This window comes from Xylocopa sonorina, chromosome 9, assembly GCF_050948175.1.
Source record: "Xylocopa sonorina isolate GNS202 chromosome 9, iyXylSono1_principal, whole genome shotgun sequence".
Lineage (NCBI taxonomy): Eukaryota > Metazoa > Arthropoda > Insecta > Hymenoptera > Apidae > Xylocopa > Xylocopa sonorina.
In genome coordinates this window covers 5313096-5330234 of record NC_135201.1, presented here as the reverse complement: position 1 = coordinate 5330234, position 17139 = coordinate 5313096, and the positions used below count along the sequence as shown (strand labels likewise).

Here is a 17139-nt window from a genome sequence, read left to right as displayed (position 1 = left end):
TAAAGCAGACGCGTTATGGGGAATGATAAATCGGCCGCGTTGCTCTTGATCCCGTGGCGGTTTGGAAAGTAACGATTTCACTGGGATTCCGTGTCCCACCGATTCTTTAACCGGCGATAAAGATAGCCGGAATTAGGTTGTATTACCATCCAAGCGGAATTTCAGTGCTCGGTCCACGTACGTGACTCACGCGCGTGCCAACTCGAGCCGGAGGGCCGATTACGCTTCTTTTTTCAGCAACCGTGGAAAGAAGCGTCCCTGACGCCTCCATAAAACATTCATTCCCCTCGCTCGGCGGAAAACGCGTCCCGATTTTAATTAAACAAACGACCAGTTCCAGATTTTCTAATCGACGAACTTTCGAAACGCCAGGCCCTCCTCGTGTCCCACTTAATACCAAATTCCTTAACAAAACCCCCAAAATTCCCTTGCAACATCAAATAAAATAAAAAAATAAAAAAACAAATCTACCAAAGAGACGACGAAAGAAGAAACAAAGAGAGAAAGAGTTCACGCGATAAGTAAAAGTAATTAAAACCAAATCAGCTCAGTCGAGTGCGCGATGAATCAATGGCGTTCCATAGAGATCCGTGTTCTCATCGGGCGGTACGTATCCGCTAAAGATTCTTTCCCATTCACGGGAGCGCCTCGGCCCCGTGAGCCGGCCAGAATTCCTTAAGGAGAGGCCCCGTCTCGATCGACGCGTGTGTCCACGAAAACAGCCGGCGGTGGGGCGGATGGGCCGTGCGGGCCTGAACTTGAAACAGGACCAACTTGATTGGCGGAAGTCCAGGAGGAAGGGGTTAGACTCTCATATATGTTCGACCACGCGCCATCCGCAACCACTTGGTGCCCGTGACACGCGGTCCAAGGATATAAAAAGCGGAAGGTCGCAGCCGGTCCGTGGATAAGCGCGCGGAAGGGTGAAGGTCAGGGTGTAGTAGAACGGTCGCAAGTGATCGCCGCCAGTTAGTGCCAGTGTCGAGAATTTTTACGAGAAGCCAGCAGCCATGAGGATAACAGTGTTCGCCACCCTCCTGTTGGGGCTCGCCATCCGCGTGCAGGGTGAAACGGTCGCGGCGAACGAGGCGAACGAGGGTCTGCTCGATTGCGTGTTAGGCGAGGACGCGGTCGGGTGTCTGAGCACGAGGCTGGCCAGAAGCATCGATCAGATCGAGGTCCAGGTGACTGGGAAGAAGAGCGAGACGCCCATGAGCGCGGTCATTGAACAGGCTGGGAACTTCGTTGCTGAGGTTGTTGACGATCTTCAGAGTTCTGGTACCGCTGATCAGAGTCTGGTCGCTGATACTGGTAAGCGTTATTCTAGTTTCTTTTTTTTAAGTACCAGTCTTGATCGCGAGTAATTTGGAGTTTGGTGAGATTGATTAAAGGCTCGTGGGGTTTTTTGACTTTTGTATTTTCTTTCGTCGATTTTTGTAATGTCCACATTATAGTTTAATTCTATTGTATTTTCCTTTTCTTTAGATTTTGCGAATTGCACATATTTTGTAACATCCAAATTATGCTTCGATTGAATTTTCTTTTGCGTTACTTATTTTTGTTTATTAGAATTGACTAATTGGACGGAGAGATAGAATCGATTAATGGTGGAACAGATGAGTCAAGTGACAAGGTATAGCTCGAATTTCTAATCGATTCGCTGGCACGTGGATCGCATGATAAAATCATCCGTGAACTTTCCTCTTCTCGAGCACCGTTAAAAAAAAAAGTCGGCTAACTTTTACCGACCTTAAAGTTGCTAATCGAGATTCTGTTAATCAGCTTTTTCGGTGCTTTCGAAATTTCCTCTGTAATCCACAATCGAACGGTGTTGTTTGGAATAGCAAACGAGTTCTATGAATCCTAGAGAGGGAAACCGTGGCGAATTATAGTAAAGAATGATCGCGCGAAGTATGCAGGGAGAAATAGCTGGTATTCTCAGTGATAAATCACGCTGGTGCGTTTAATTGAAAGTCTGAAAGTAAACAACGCAAAATAACGTTCAAGTAAACTTGAATTTTGCGCTTAATTAAAAGAAACAATTGGAAAAATTGACGTATTCAAGTCGACAATGTAAATGATCGTTGAATTGAACAATAATTTACAGTGTCCACGTGGATTTCAAATTTTCTCAATCATTACTCTTAATTATGTGTAAATTGTAGCTTGATCGAGCAGTTCAATCGAAAGTACATTTATCCTGCTCACTTTCCTTTCAATTTTAATCAAATATAAATTGCGCTTCGAATACAAGACAGATCGTGCAAATAAAAATTCAGTTAATCCCTTAAATCATCCATGTTCTTAAAATATAAATTACATAACAATCGAACATTAATTCACTCTGTAACTTCATAAACATTGAAACGAGGCTTGAATCGTATCCCCCGCCTTCGCGAACATCCCGTTCGACAACGAATCGGTTACGAAGGGGACTAATTACATTTGCACGGGCCGTTTAACGTCCCTGTCAAAGTACACGTGTTAACACGAGGAACGTTAGAAGACGCGCGAGCGAATACGTGTCTCTAGGTCACCGTCGATCAGTGGAGAAGTACAACATCCGATTTGTCGCCGGCACTCGTCTCTCAGTTTGCTCACCATTTAATGACGCGACGCAGGCAAATTTACTCTAACGGTACCAGCGACTCATTACCATCGTTATCTTCCCAAGCGAATCACACGGCTAGAAAATTGAACAATTTCGTGGATCGTCCTGGCGATCTTCCTTCCGGTCGTTCGAGGCGGTCGTACGATCGCGCAGTTCGCTCTGATTTTTTTTTTTCGTATCCTTCGAATACCAACGAAATTAGCGTCCACTCGCGAGGACGCGTGGCTCGTTGGGTTTTTCAGGCGGTCGTAATCGGAATGAAAATACGGTCGAAAGTTTCTGGGTCAATGGACTCATTCTGTCCGAATGTTACTCTGATTGTTTCTCACGATGCTTGTTCTAGCTGACGTCTCTCAGTGTGAAGACTAATTAATGAGTACATCGAATTCTGTGGACACCTTTAGTTTGACGACTGATTCGTGTTTAATCTCACTGCTTTTCTGTTGATTTATTTCGCGATGAAAAGAGCTGAAGTTTATTTAAACCTAGCGATAGTTGAATAATAATGTAATTGAATGAAAGTCCCATGGACGCAATTTAATAAATTCTGATTGAAGAGTAAACCTGGGTTAGTACGATTCTGAGAATTCTGCCCACGGAATCGCGGCCATCGAGTCGACGGAAGAGAGTGAGTTCGCGGTAAAGAACGCGTCAACAGTTTCCCTAGTTTCTGTGTCGATTCACACATTAATATACCCACGTGGCGGTGAAGGGCGACAGGAAAAATCGGTGCCACACGAGCTTCGAGATCGTCTTCGGGATCATAGATAACGGTGGTTACCGATGTCTTCGACTCCCGCTGTCAGTGATCGATACTTCACGGTTCCAGTTGGGAATTCCACGAAACCTGACGTTCAAAATACAAGGAAACATTCCAGTGAATGATAACCTGTTCCAAGCCTTTATCAACCTTTAATTCCTGAAGATCCAGTGTAGAATAATAATTGAACGATACAACGAAAGTCCCACTGAAAGATGAGCTCTTTCATTCTTTTTATGAAAATTCAATCACAGAGAATGCATCGTAGAATAAAATATTGAGCGTTGCAACAATAATAACCTTCTTCACTTCCTTACAAAACTTTAATTTCAAAATAGATTTAATACTAAGAGAAAAACCAAACGTTGCAATAATAATTTTAACGCAATGTTCATTAAAACACATTTCTCAATTTCTCACGAACCTTCAATCTCAGAAGATCTATCGTAAAATTAAAATTGAACCTCGAAAAAAAGTTTCTAACAAAATTTCAATTGCAGATGAGGGTCGTGCGAACAAATTCGGGAGGAGGAAGAAGAAGCATCTGCAGAAGCTGCTGGGTCTCGCGATGCTGTTCAAAGCTAAGCTGACCCTGTTGCTTCAGCTGATCTCCACCCACTTCCAGGTGAAGTTCTTCGTGATCGCCATCATCAGCTTCATCATGAACGCTGTCAAGTTCTGGCTGGACCTGAAGAAATCCCCGTCGAAGGTCATTTACTACGAGCACGCTCAACACCAGCATCATTACGACCACGACGACCACGAGGCTAATTACTGGGGTCGATCGACCAACGACTCTCCGCAGGATCTCGCTTATTCCGCTTACACTCCTAAGAACTGACGCGATCGAGTCGATTCGCAGGGACTCGATCATTCGATCGAGTGTTTATTTCTTTCTTTGCTCAGGTCTCTGTACTTATAGATAATTGCTAGAGAAATCGATCGATTAGCTTCGACGAGAATTTAATCCAGGTTAACACGCAAGTCGCGCGACTCCCGCGCGTCTAACTTCATATTTATATCGTATTATTTATTTATTATTTATTGTTAAAGCCAGCTTAGTATACGAATTATCGGGAGGAGAAGTAAATCGCGTCCAGTTCCACCGGTACTTGCCTCCCGGTTTCGCAAAGCGTACGATCCAAGATTCTATCCACGTACCAAAGTCCACTTTGCGTACCTGTCGCCTTATTTATTCCCTCTCACGCTCCATTTCTACCAAACTCCATGAATAACAGCGTTATATAAGATATGTATGTACAAGCAATAAATTATTTTGATAATAATCCGTGGGATTTTTCGTTCTCGTACGAGGGAGTGGCGCAGAGGAATTGTTTTATGGTGGGGGTTGTAAATTTGTTTGAAGAAGAGGGATCGTGGTAGGTGGTTAGTTTATCGACGGTGAGTAAGAACCGCGCGATGGACGCCAGCAAGAAAGCTCGAGAGTCGACTTACGACCTTCTTTCTCCGCGATGCCGTGGCTTTCGTATTCCTTGCAACCGTGCGTAGGGAAATGCGATTGGAATTTCCAACGAGCCATCGACACTATCCGGCTGTTCACCTTGTCGAGATTGCGATCGACTAATAAACAGGGGAACAGATTTTCTTCATCTCACAGACGTTTTCCTCGTTTCTTCTTTTTCAACCCTTGGTGTGTATTAAAGAACAGTGATTTTCTTGGGGACTCTTGGGTGCATATCTTCTTTTACGGTACTCTGGAGCTGTTTAGACACGCTGTTTAACAATTGATGAAATTTTTCGTTGAAGAAATTAAAGAAACGATAAAAATCGTGAAAATACTTAGAGATTACGTTGTACTGTAAAAGAAAGAAGAAGGGGAAGAAGAAACACGTGTAATACTTCAATTTATCAAAAGAATTATAAAATCGTCCATTTCTCGTAAAAGAAGAAACAGTTATAACACTTCAAACAGAGGCACCAAGAAATTTCTTAAAAAAGGAAACAGTTGCAACCCTCGAGTTGACCAGAAGCTGATCCAGCGGCCGTAAAAACGCCTCAATCAACCACAATTCTTCGCCTTCGTTAAATCCTTCAGCCAGGCGCACGAACGAATCCATTAGGATTATACGTGTTTTCCATCCGTCATGGTCAATGACCAGAACCGGGCATAGTTTCGTAACAGGCGGGGAGACCCCATGGAGCCTGCTAAGTATGCAGAACTCGAGGAATCGGTCCCTCAGGCGGCCTCACGAGTGAGGCCCGCGTTCCTCGACAAGCTCGAGCCTCTTTTCGTGGCTCCTTATTGGACCATAGCCAACGAGACCACCGTGTCGCTCTCGAAATCATCGGAATTCGTGAGAAGAGGCGGTCGAAATATCCTTCCGCCATGTTCATTTATAGAATTACTTGGCGGCCGCGCTACGTCCAACTTTTTCTTAATCAGCTAACGAAATCCCAGGTGGGCAGCTGGTGGGGCGATTATTTTCGATTCCGTCGGGCATTTGCATCCGTCCTTCGAGTGGCACGTCCCCAGGATATTCATAGACCAGCCGTGGCTGGTTTCTTACGGGAAACGCCGTCGCCACGACGACGCCTTCGCGTTTAACGACGAGCCTGAAATTTTCCGAGAACGAACCGCGCGATCGCTGGACGTACGAATCGTCGAAGGGGCAGAAAATTGATGGCGTTATGGGTTAGAATAGCAGTCGAGGCGAGCTGTGCCTCCATCGATCCCGACGATGAATATTGGCGTACGCAGGACGAATGAATTCGCCGCGGGGATCGTATCTACCCGTCACATCAACGGGGAAATTTGCATCGGGCCTTCGAGGATGATGTGGACGTCTGGATGGTCATTGGCAGACCAGACGTGACGGAATTGCTAATTTCTGCCTACCGAGAATTGGCCATTCATACAATATTCAAGATCCTTACGGGCAGCTCGCTATATAACACCCTTCTGCGGGTCGAAACAGCAGTCTCCTCAGGACCCTCGAAGACAATACACGATTGCATCCACTCTTTGCTCGCGTCATCGTTTCTTCCATCGATTCAATCGACATGTGTCGACAGAGTTATCTGATCGTGACGCTCGTCGCTGTCTTCGCGATCGTTTGGAGCTTCCCTCAGCAGCCCAAGACCAGGAGGCCCGCTCCGGAGTTCAAGGTTCGTCTTCTTCGCCTCGCTCGAGAGGGAAGAAATCAATCGCGCCAGCGCTCTGCGATCGCTGCGCTACCAAGTGATCTTCGTCGCGATTTTCTTGGGAACAATTTAATTCTTCAATCACCGCATTAGTTAGAAATTTCTTACATTACGTTTCTAACTCTCGACAGAGTTTTACGACGCTGGATCTAATGATTCTTCGGATTCTTCGATTCTTCTTATATTTTATCGTGCTTTTCATTTAATAAAAGCATATACATATTATTGTAATTTATGTATCCGTAAGCTGTTACTTGTGTCTTGTTTAACGAATTGTCTGTGTGTTTGTACAAGAGCTTGCAGATCATTAACTGTTACACGAGAAAATGCTAACTATTCCTGAATTGCAGAATAAAACCGGCGGCCTGGTGCTTCCTGACAACGCGACGCTAATTAGAGAGGACATCGTCGACAGTTTCTCTTGCCAGGACAGGATTTACGGCTACTACGCCGACATGGAGAACGACTGTCAAATCTTCCACGTCTGCATGCCCCAAGCTAGGGGCTCTACCAGGTGGAGCTTCATTTGTCCCTCAGAAACGGTGTTCAATCAAGTAAGAACTCTTCTCCTCTTTTCTTTTTCTTTTTCTTGTGATATATTAACTGCGAAACTTGGTTGCGTCGCCAGGCTACGTTCGTCTGCACGAAAACGGAGAACTCGATACCCTGCGAGGAATCAGAGAAGTTTTACAATTTGAACGAGGCGATCGGGAAGGAAGTGGAGGAGGAAGAGAGCGACATGGAGCACGGGACGAACGAGTCGGAAGCGGAACCGATCTCGAACAGACCGCCATTGAGGACGTCGAGGATTCTGACGTCGAGGAACAAGTCGTCAGAGAGAAGAAATCAGTGATCGACGACTCCTCGCGACTCGATTGCATTTTTTTCCTTTTTTTTTAGAGAGAGAGAGAAGAAATGGGCTGTGTACGTTGAGAGAGAGACAAAAGTTGATGAATTTATGTATAAATGTTTAACTGTGCGATAAAGAATTGTATTAAAGTGTAGAAATTGCGTACGAGACGGGAGTTTGAAGTTGGACATTGGAAATATCGTGGGAAAAGAGTCGAGAATGTTCAGAAATAATTTATTGCGAGTAATAATTGTATAATTGATTAAATATTCGGTTGATGTAGTATAATTTAGATATTCAGAGCGATGTTTCGAGTTACACAAGAGCCCATTGTATTAATATATTCGATTATAATGATAGAAGTGAAAAATGTTATAAATATAGTATTGTAATTATAGTTTTATGGTGTATCTCATAATTGTATTGTAAGTGTGTTATAAGTGTTGGAAGTGCAGGCGTATGTATTTTAAGCATGCGTCGCTATAAAAATAGAAATGCATTGTAATTTATTGTATATTTTATTAATTTTATTGAATAAATGCATTATTCAAATAGAATGCAATGAGTTTCATCATTACGCGTTTATTCTGTCCACTTCCAAACCCTTTTCCTTGTCATTCTCACAAATTAGAATAAGATAGCAGCGAGAATAAAAATTTGTATCAGGAAAATATGTTTGAATTTCCCGCGCTCTTTTCGAATACCTCCTCGCACATCATATTCTCCTGATACAAAGTCCAAAAATCGAGATTTCTCAAGCAAAGCGCGAAATTCTGAAATTTAAATTTCCCGCGCTTTTTTCGGATACCTCCTCGCATATCATATTCTCCTGATACAAAGTCCGAAAATCGGGTTCTCGATTGAAAAATCACTGTAAGCTGGCAATTCTTGGAAAATGACGTCACTTCCAAGAATCGCCGGAATTCCAGGAATTTCTGATGACGTCATTTCCAAGAAGTGGCACGTTCGGATACCTCCTATGACGTCATGTTCTCCTGATACATTGCCAATTTTTCGAACAAAATCTCGAAAATCCGACTTTGTATCAGGAGAATATGATATGCGAGGAGGTATCCGAAAAAAGCGCGGGAAATTCAAATTTCAGAAATCGACACTTTGCTTGAGAAATCCCGATTTTCGGACTCTGTATCAGGAGAATATGATATGCGAGGAGGTATCCGAAAAAAGCGCGGGAAATTCAAATTTCAGAAATCGACACTTTGCTTGAAAAATCCCGATTTTCGGACTTTGTATCAGGAGAATATGATATACAAGGAGGTATCCCAAAAAAAGCGCGGGAAATTCAAATTTCAGAAATCGACACTTTGCTTGAAAAATCCCGATTTTTGGACTTTGTATCAGGAGAATATGATATACAAGGAGGTATCCCAAAGAAAGCGCGGGAAATTTAAACTTTATTTTGGTTTAATTGTGTCCAGAGTGGAGTTTTACGAGTTTTTTCTCGTTTAAGGACTGGGATTGGTCTTTCTAGGATTGTTAGACGGGTTATTAAATGATTAAACAATTAATTAAGAATGATTGAACGTTTATTGTATCCTTTTAATAATTTACATACGGAAATATACATAATTGTTAGGTATAAATAATGTACAGAGTAGTCTTACAGTCTAATTGTTGCTAATTATTGTTATAAACTAATTTACACTACATCTTATAACTAAAACTTATGTAAATTTACAAACCTACTGAAATATACAGGAAATTACAATAAAACTAATAAAATGTACAATAAATTACAATAAAACTGAAGTTTTACCGTTACATAGTTATCCATACAAAATTAATATATATTACACATCTATTGTCTTCCTAACTTCGTTTTCGCTTCTCTTTCCCTCTTTCTTCTTCTCTCTCTCATCTTAATTACAGAATTATAGAGTACTACTGATTAAATGAAGAAATTCCTTAATTTTCATTGAATAGAAAGGGTAAGATAAATGATATCTGCCGCTTTAGAGGTAAGAGAGAGAAAGATATATAACAGAGCTATAGGAAAGAGTGAGACAGATGTTAACGACTCTGCTTTAGAACCTGTGGCACCATCTCTGTAAAAAGTGCCCAAACTGGTCGCACATAATTATCGACAGCGAAGTAAACTACTTAAGAATTACTATCGCCATCTTCTGAAGAAGCGCTAAAAGTAGTCTGGTATTAGTTTTACTACTTTCAGCAGAGATGGTACTAGCAGTCCTTCAGTAGTTTACTTCGCTATTGATAATTTTGTGCGACAAGTTTGAGCACTTTTCACAGAGATGGCGCCACGTATCTAATTAAACCTATTTAATTTGAATTAACTGTCTGATTAGACAGCTAATTAATAATAATGAAAGGTTTATTCAATATTTATAATATTTTCGCGACATTACGATATAACAATATAAAACAATATAAGATATTAATTAAATTATTTCTTGAAGTTTTTCTGTGTTCCAATAGCAAAGTTGATGGCAATCACTGCAATCTTTATTCCTTCCCGTTCTGACTAATTGCTAAATTGCAAATTTTGCTGGAACTCCAACAGTTCAGTCGTAATTCTCAATAATTCCTGATGTCAGCTACTTTATTGCAACGTCTTCTAAAAGTAATTTCCTCACATTGTAAAGTCTTCCACGTGCCGTAGAAAACCTGCACATACAATTAAACGCGTTAATAACCAGCTGAATTAAAGATGAAGATCAATGAAAGCTAATAAAGTAGCCAATAACAAGTACCTTAGCGATACAAATGTATAATATCTTCATTTGCATAAGCATCTGCAATTATTTCTGAAAATATAAACTCGTAAATCGATCAATGAAATTAATTAATTAAAACACATTGAATCAAAATAAGACAAAGCAGATATTCGTGCAATATATTTTTACACAATCTACTCTCTTTCCAATAGCAATTTCTACAATGAAAAATTTCCAAACGAATTGCCAGCAAAGTATTTATTGTTCACGATACTCGTACAGCTAATTAAACATTTCAAATTAAGCGAGCTCACACGCGGGAAATAGTTACACAAATGTCCCAAGCCTAAAACGAGAACAGAGAATACGATAGCGCGATTAAATGATGGACTTTTAGCCAACAACGAAGAATAACTTAATATAATTACAAATTAAACGTTACGCGTAATTATTAAAGTGTTAATCGTTTATTTACAATTGATATGTGTCGATATTGGTTCCTACGACTCGTCGCGAACGTAAGTCGAGAATAAATAAAAATACTCGAAGGGGAAAGCTACTGTACATTGGAAAAACAAAGTATGAATACATAAAATGAGTGGCGCGTTATCCTATTGCCAACTGGAGCAAATATTTAGGGCCCCCAAGCAAAAGGAGGCCCAGAGCACAAACCAAGATCCGAATTCTACGATTTTCTCATTAAAGAATTTCACATTCAAACTCTAGTCTGGAAAAGTTCGTAATACTGCGTTGCAAACAGGTTGGTGCACTTCATTCTTTATAAGATTCAAATTCTTTAGCGTCGTTCGAGGCTATAAGATGGTATTGACTACAATCACTAATTTGATTTTCTCAAAAAAAAATTACTTCAAATTTTAACTTGTTTTCACTCGATGCTATCTAAAAAAAATATCTAATGAGAGGCCTCGAAACTCTACTTTGCTCAAGACCTCAACTAGTTCTAACGCGCCACTGAATATTAACAGAAAAAAAAATAAAATAAAATAAAACACACACGTGCACACGAGAAAGCGGCTAGAAATAAATCCAATATCTCTTCTTTTTTTTTTCTTTTCATCTTTTTCTTTAATTCGGATGATATTTACGAAACTACAAAGATCGTCGGAACAGAACGACGATCTTTGGCTTCTCTTCTATTCGGTATCTTTGGATAACTAGCCATTGGATCGTGGATAGGCGGTGCCCATTCCTCCGTTCGTAAATGCCGATAAAATAATTAACGACCAAACAGTCGTGCAGGCACGAGTGCCCAAAGAACAATTTCGTAAGAAGACTCCTCGAGGTTCAATTACTCGAGTCGACGTAATCGTTCGAAAGAAGAAGAACTGCGAATATCGATTTACGTCTCGTTCGACAGCCACTGGCCTCCCATTAATTACAATTACTTGAATAGTCATTAAAAAAACTAATACGTAGACATTTATCGATCGCGAATCGGTTCGTTATTATCGTAAACGCGATTTTGCAAATGGGCATTTACAATCTTAAGAAACTTCGATTCCACGTGTTTATATAAAAGATAAATCGTCTTAGGTGAACTTATATTTAGAATTAATATATATTAAGTATCTTCGACAATATGTGTACCCTGTATTGTCCTCCAAGGAGAGGTCTTTTCGTTTCTATGATCCTGCGCGTCACTTATCCTTCGTACATCTCTTCAGGGATGCTGGCTGCGTCTACAGCAAGGCTCAAAAGTGAGTGCACATCGTACAAAACTGAAGTTCTGTCGCATCAATACTGATAATGAGATCGAGCGGTATTTATGGCATTCCAAATGTATAATACTTTGTATCTACTTGGTCAATCTTCAATTCACGCGACGCATTCGCTAGAAATCTCACGTCTCATGGTGTATACTTATTTTTGCCTCTCACCGTATGCCTTGTTCGTAAATCGAAATTGTCTTTGAAATTAAAAGTCTACTAAACAAATATTTAGAAAATAACATGATAGAATACTAATTTCTAAATTAAATTCTACATGATAGAATAATAATTTCTTTTCAAATGGACCCTGTTACGTTCTTCAAAATCAAACCAAATACCACAGATACAAATTAATTTGCGCAATGAACAGTCCACACATTTCCTTCGAAGCAAACAATACTAAAATGAACTCGAAAGCCTTGACAGGGTAACAAAATCTACGTCCCTGAAGAGATTACTCCACCACGAATGCAAGAACTAAGCTTCAGAATCGGCTGCCAGATCAGCCTCGATCTCCTCTGGGCTCCTAAGATCTATAGCGAACCTCTTCTTGGCAGTCTTGCCCGCCATCTCTGCCATCTTGTCTCGCGCCTTTACAGTCCTCGAGTAAATATCGAACGCAGTGGCCAACGCGTAAGTCAGCTGTCTCGCGTGGTTCTTCGACTCGCAGACGAACCCATGACACTCGAAGGGCGAGACTCGCCGGAAGTTCTCCGTCTCGCGCACCACGATCATCGAGAACACCCTCGTGTAGACGAGATCCTGCACACCGTACGAGATGGTCTCGATGCCGTACAATCGAACGCAGTTGGGGTCCTGTTTCTTCTTCTCGATGGGCAGCAAGGCTACGCCTTCCTGAGAGACGACCAGCTTGATCAGAGGAAGCATTGTGTTGGTCGGTAAGGCCTTCGCAGCGGCCACCATGTTATCGACGGGTCTTCTGGTGTGCTTGATGCCCCAGAGGCCCCTCGCGTCGTGGGAGCCTAGATACTTCACCTGAAAAAGGGTCCCCTTTTCAGTATCCCGCGCGCGGGTCTGTTCAGGTAATAATTAAACGCGCTTGGGACCTTGGGCCCCCGACACAACGCTTTAGAAGAGCACCGTAGCAGCCTGGGAACGATTAAAGTTTTATTAGGAGGAGGATTAAGGAGACTGTTCTAATCGCTGCTTCGTTCAATTTGTGTCCGTTCGCGAATTGAATTCACTGTCTGAAGAGAGACTGAGTGAATTATTGTATCGATGCACTGCAAGGTTGGGACTTGATTAGATAACGCTGTCGTTGTTGGGTGAAAAAGTAGAACACGTCGCGTAGGGCTTGGATACTATTCGTAGGGACCAAAAGAGGGATTCCTTTCAAGGTGAAGGTGTCTTTATGGTAATCGTAGGGAAATGTACCTGAAATACTTGAGGTAGATCCGTGGAGCCCTCGAATACGTTATTGTCGATGGACAGACGAGATAGCTTCGACGCCAGGTCCTTCTTCTTGTCGCCGGAAGCCGCAGGACTCTTCTCTTTCTTCATTTCCTCCGCCTCTTGTCTCTGCGATCAACAAAATTCTATTTCTACGTGCACGCACACTCGAACTTCGAATATTCTATACGCTGTGCTCTGCTAATTTAATCAAGCACAGTACTAGTTGATTAACAAATCGTGAAAATTAACAATGGATGTGTCCTCGATAATTAAATTGAAATTAATTCAGAATTTATTTTAGTTTGAAAAGAAAAAAGAAGAAAAGAGAAATTGAAGAAGGTCGTTGATGTCCTCAGGTACTCACAGTACTGTTATCGACTCGATAGGTTCTCTGTGTTTGTCCAGGCTTCACTTTCAGGTGGTACTCGACCACGTTCGGTATGTTCGGCGGGTTGGAAACGACTGAGGAAGCCGGAGAGGATGAAGAGGCGGTCGCTGCCCGCTCAGGGACGGCGTTTCCGGCCGTGGTCGCCCCGGATAACGGCGCAGTCGTCGTCGATCTATGCTCGCTCGTCTCCCCCGCCTGACAAATTCACACAAACATTCGTTCACCCCTCCTTCGCTTGGAAAAGGCAAATTTTTTTTTTTTCAACGAATACTCATTTCTCTTTTGTTTTCTCATTTAGACTCGAAGAATTATTTTCAGCTTCGTAATTACGGGAGACGGAACCTTTTGCCTGGAACGAGTGTCCTCGGTGGCTGAAGAGGAAGCGGAAGGGGAGCCACCCGCCTCGATTTTCGTCGGCTCTTTACGATCGTTTCGCTCGTCGCTAGCGTTTCTCAGGATCGTTTCGTGCCGTTTCGTGAAACCGAAATCCTCGTCCTCCATCGCGATTTTCCGGTGGATCCTGCTCGCTCTCCTCGGGGTCCTTCTTACCTGCTCCGACTCGAACGTGTACCTCGGTGTTCCCTCGTTCGTAGAACCACGGAACACCAGTCGTTGTTTACGTTCTTATGTCAATCCTCTATTCGACAGTTGTCACGTGTGACAGCTTCATTTCGTATAAATTGATCAGTGTGAGAATGTTATTAATCGTATGGATGTTGAATTTATCGATTAGTACAGCTTGCAACCCTTTACTTTCACTTAGAACGCGTAAGAACCTAAATTCTTCGAGGTCACTGGTACATTTACACTCACGTTAAACATATCATAATTTTCATTAGTTATCAATTACCTATGAATTAATAATCGATATATAATTAATATATTAATAAATGATACACGACAATTAATTCATTACTGATATTATTCACATAGAATAATGATAATTAAACAAATTAAATATACACGTATATATATCAGTGTGCTCGAAGAAACAAATCCCACGAAATACAAATTAAAAATATATAAAAATTCATTTAGAGCAACCTGTAAAATCGAGAAGATCAAAGCCATAAAGGATTGCAATTGAAATCTACCAAGAAAGAAATCGCACGAGTAGCAAAACGAAACGATCCACTAATCGCGAATCGTCGTACGAGCAGCGCAAAGACTCGCGAACGTTATTATCAGGCTCGTTACACGCGAGAGCACGCGGGATTAAAAAACGCGGCTGACGTTCCCCCGACTTGAACCGGAAAACAGCTGTCGCTGCGGCACGTGTTGCACCTTGCGCTCGCCTTCCGTCCGACCCGGCGCGGTCGCCACGACGGTTCCTCGTCCGCGACTACGTTCCAAGTCCAGAAAACCGCGGCGCGGATCCACGCGGACCCGAAACACGGGCCCACGGTTTTCACCTGCCCTATTTCGCGGACAAACGCTCGTTCATTGTCCGCGGACTCGATCGCACGAAACGGATGCGGCGACGCGGTCGACGCGGACGCGTCCCCCGACCGGAAGTGAGTCAGGTGACCGATAGTCAGGTGGAAAAAGGGATTCCTCGTTAATGAATTCGTTCGCTGGCTCGCTCGTTCCGTCAGGTGTGGCCATCCCGTTTCGACGAGGGAATACGAAAGCGTGTTACCGTTTCGAAAATGCATATGGCGCGCGGCGAGGGGAGGAAATTCAAGAACGAAGGTCGCGACTAGCTGCTCGAGACGGAAAGATATTCGTGAAATTTTACTCCGCGTACGATCGTCTCTCTTTCATGAAACCTGATAACGAGCTTTCCGTTAACCTCTTCAGGGACGAATTTTTTAACGCTGGAATGACGGAGGCCGTTGGAGAACGAGATGATCGGTGATCGAGATGATACTTGTGTATTTTTAGGGAAATTGCAGCTGTTCTTGATTTGAGAGAATACGAGAAGAATTGAGAAAGATCTTCTATCAGAAATGATTTTAATTTGCAGAATAATTAATCCTTGAAGATTAACAGAAATGAAAAGAATTTACCACTTCTTAATGCAAATTTGTGAGAAATATAAAAAATGCAGCAAACCCTTGAACGACAAAATTCATAAAATTTTTCAAACCGAAAATAACAATATTACAAAGGCATTCGATTATCTTTTAAACGATAAAGTATGTTGCTATTTGAAAAGTAAATCGAATTCACTTTCGAACACCCTGTATACCCCCAGCGTCCGTACACCTGTCGTCCAATTACACCCGCGTACAATACTAAAGCTGTTAACACGCGTGTCCACGTACCGGGTGTCCCGAAACGAGCCAGCTAGCCCACGAACCAGTTCCTGGGCACGTTTCACCGACGGTGTCCGAGGCATCCAATAAAATCGCGAGGATCCACCAGGATGATGCAACGACATCCACGCAAAAGGAGGAAAATGGCGCAGGAATCGCGATAACGGTATCGTCTGAGGATGAAATGGAACCGCGGCCAATCTCTGATCGTTATTACGGTTTTCCGACGTTTCCGTTACGCCTCGGGATATCGAACTTTCTCGATCTATCGACGAAGCGAATTCCTCGACGCTCCTTACGAAATACGCGAACGTTGCAACGTGAAAAAATAAAAAGAAAAAAGAAACAAGAGCGACCAGAGCGATGGTTATAATTTCAAGCGTAGAAAGAGGGCGATCCCCTTTCCGTGGCGAGCTGACGCGAGGGTAACAGCGGTACCGGAAGCGGCAGTGGGATGGGTGTCTGACCGGAAGCCATTATACCCGTGTCACGCGTGTCTCGCGCCGTTGGAATTCGAACCATACCTCTGTCCGCTCTCCTCGATCGTTAACGATTCTTTAATTCAATCACAACAGGCCAGCCTGCCTCCTATCTCCAGATCGATCGTCTCCTCACGCGATCTCCCACGATTCCACTCGAGATACTGCTCGCGTCGTCGATGAAAACGCGAGAGAAAAACGCGGAAGAAGAACTTGTCGCGAGGCGACGGCTACAGGATCGATCGACTCGCGGTGCACGAAGAACGAACCGTCCGCCAAGATCAGCCGACGAAACCGATTTTTCCGTTCGAGAAAACAGAGGAGTAATCGGGGAATATATCGCGCTTATCTGCGACAAATATTACTACGGTAGATAACGAGGTATTATTGTCCCTGATAATGCCATCGAAGCCGCGAGATAGAACGGAAGTGGCTGGCTGCGCGTATATCGCAGCGACGCCCTGAAATCGACAATGGCGCGCGTGAATGCTCGATCGACCTCTCGTTAGACCCGATTCTATTTACCTGCACGAGGTTGGCGCGCACAAGCGTCGACATCACCGGCGCAGCGTTCAACCGGGACTCAGAGGAGCCTCCCTCGGGCGATCGCGACGCGGCTGGGCACCCGGAAACGCGGCCATGGACGCCGGCCGCCAGTGGCCGATCCGAGCTCGTTCAACCGCGAAACCGTTCTGAGGATGGACCGATCTAGGTGCCGATCGAGGCCTGGTTGTGCCGCCGGGAATCTGGGACAGTCCGCGGCTCGCTCCGTGCACCCGTCGACTGATAATA

The 17139-nt window shown here is 43.1% G+C and overlaps 3 protein-coding genes across 3 annotated transcripts; 2 read left to right on the top strand and 1 right to left on the bottom strand.

Moving 5' to 3' along the window:
• The first annotated feature begins 1010 nt into the window (after nt 1-1010).
• Nucleotides 1011-4212, top strand: LOC143427126 (uncharacterized). Its single transcript, XM_076901036.1, has 2 exons — nt 1011-1311; nt 3872-4212. Exons 1-2 carry the CDS (start codon nt 1011-1013, stop codon nt 4210-4212), a joined length of 642 nt encoding a protein of 213 aa, XP_076757151.1.
• Nucleotides 4213-6386: 2174 nt separating this feature from the next.
• Nucleotides 6387-7386, top strand: LOC143427203 (U-scoloptoxin(01)-Er1a). The gene is made up of 3 exons (XM_076901133.1): nt 6387-6497; nt 6884-7087; nt 7162-7386. The coding sequence occupies exons 1-3, from the start codon at nt 6393-6395 to the stop codon at nt 7384-7386; spliced, it is 534 nt and encodes a 177-aa protein (XP_076757248.1). The 5' UTR covers nt 6387-6392.
• A 4888-nt stretch (nt 7387-12274) lies between these two features.
• On the bottom strand, nt 12275-14116 carry LOC143427727 (uncharacterized). The gene is made up of 4 exons (XM_076902134.1): nt 13953-14116; nt 13587-13805; nt 13205-13348; nt 12275-12805 (listed from the first exon to the last, which is right to left on the bottom strand). The coding sequence occupies exons 1-4, from the start codon at nt 14109-14111 to the stop codon at nt 12287-12289; spliced, it is 1041 nt and encodes a 346-aa protein (XP_076758249.1). The 5' UTR covers nt 14112-14116; the 3' UTR covers nt 12275-12286.
• Between the last annotated feature and the right edge of the window lie 3023 nt (nt 14117-17139).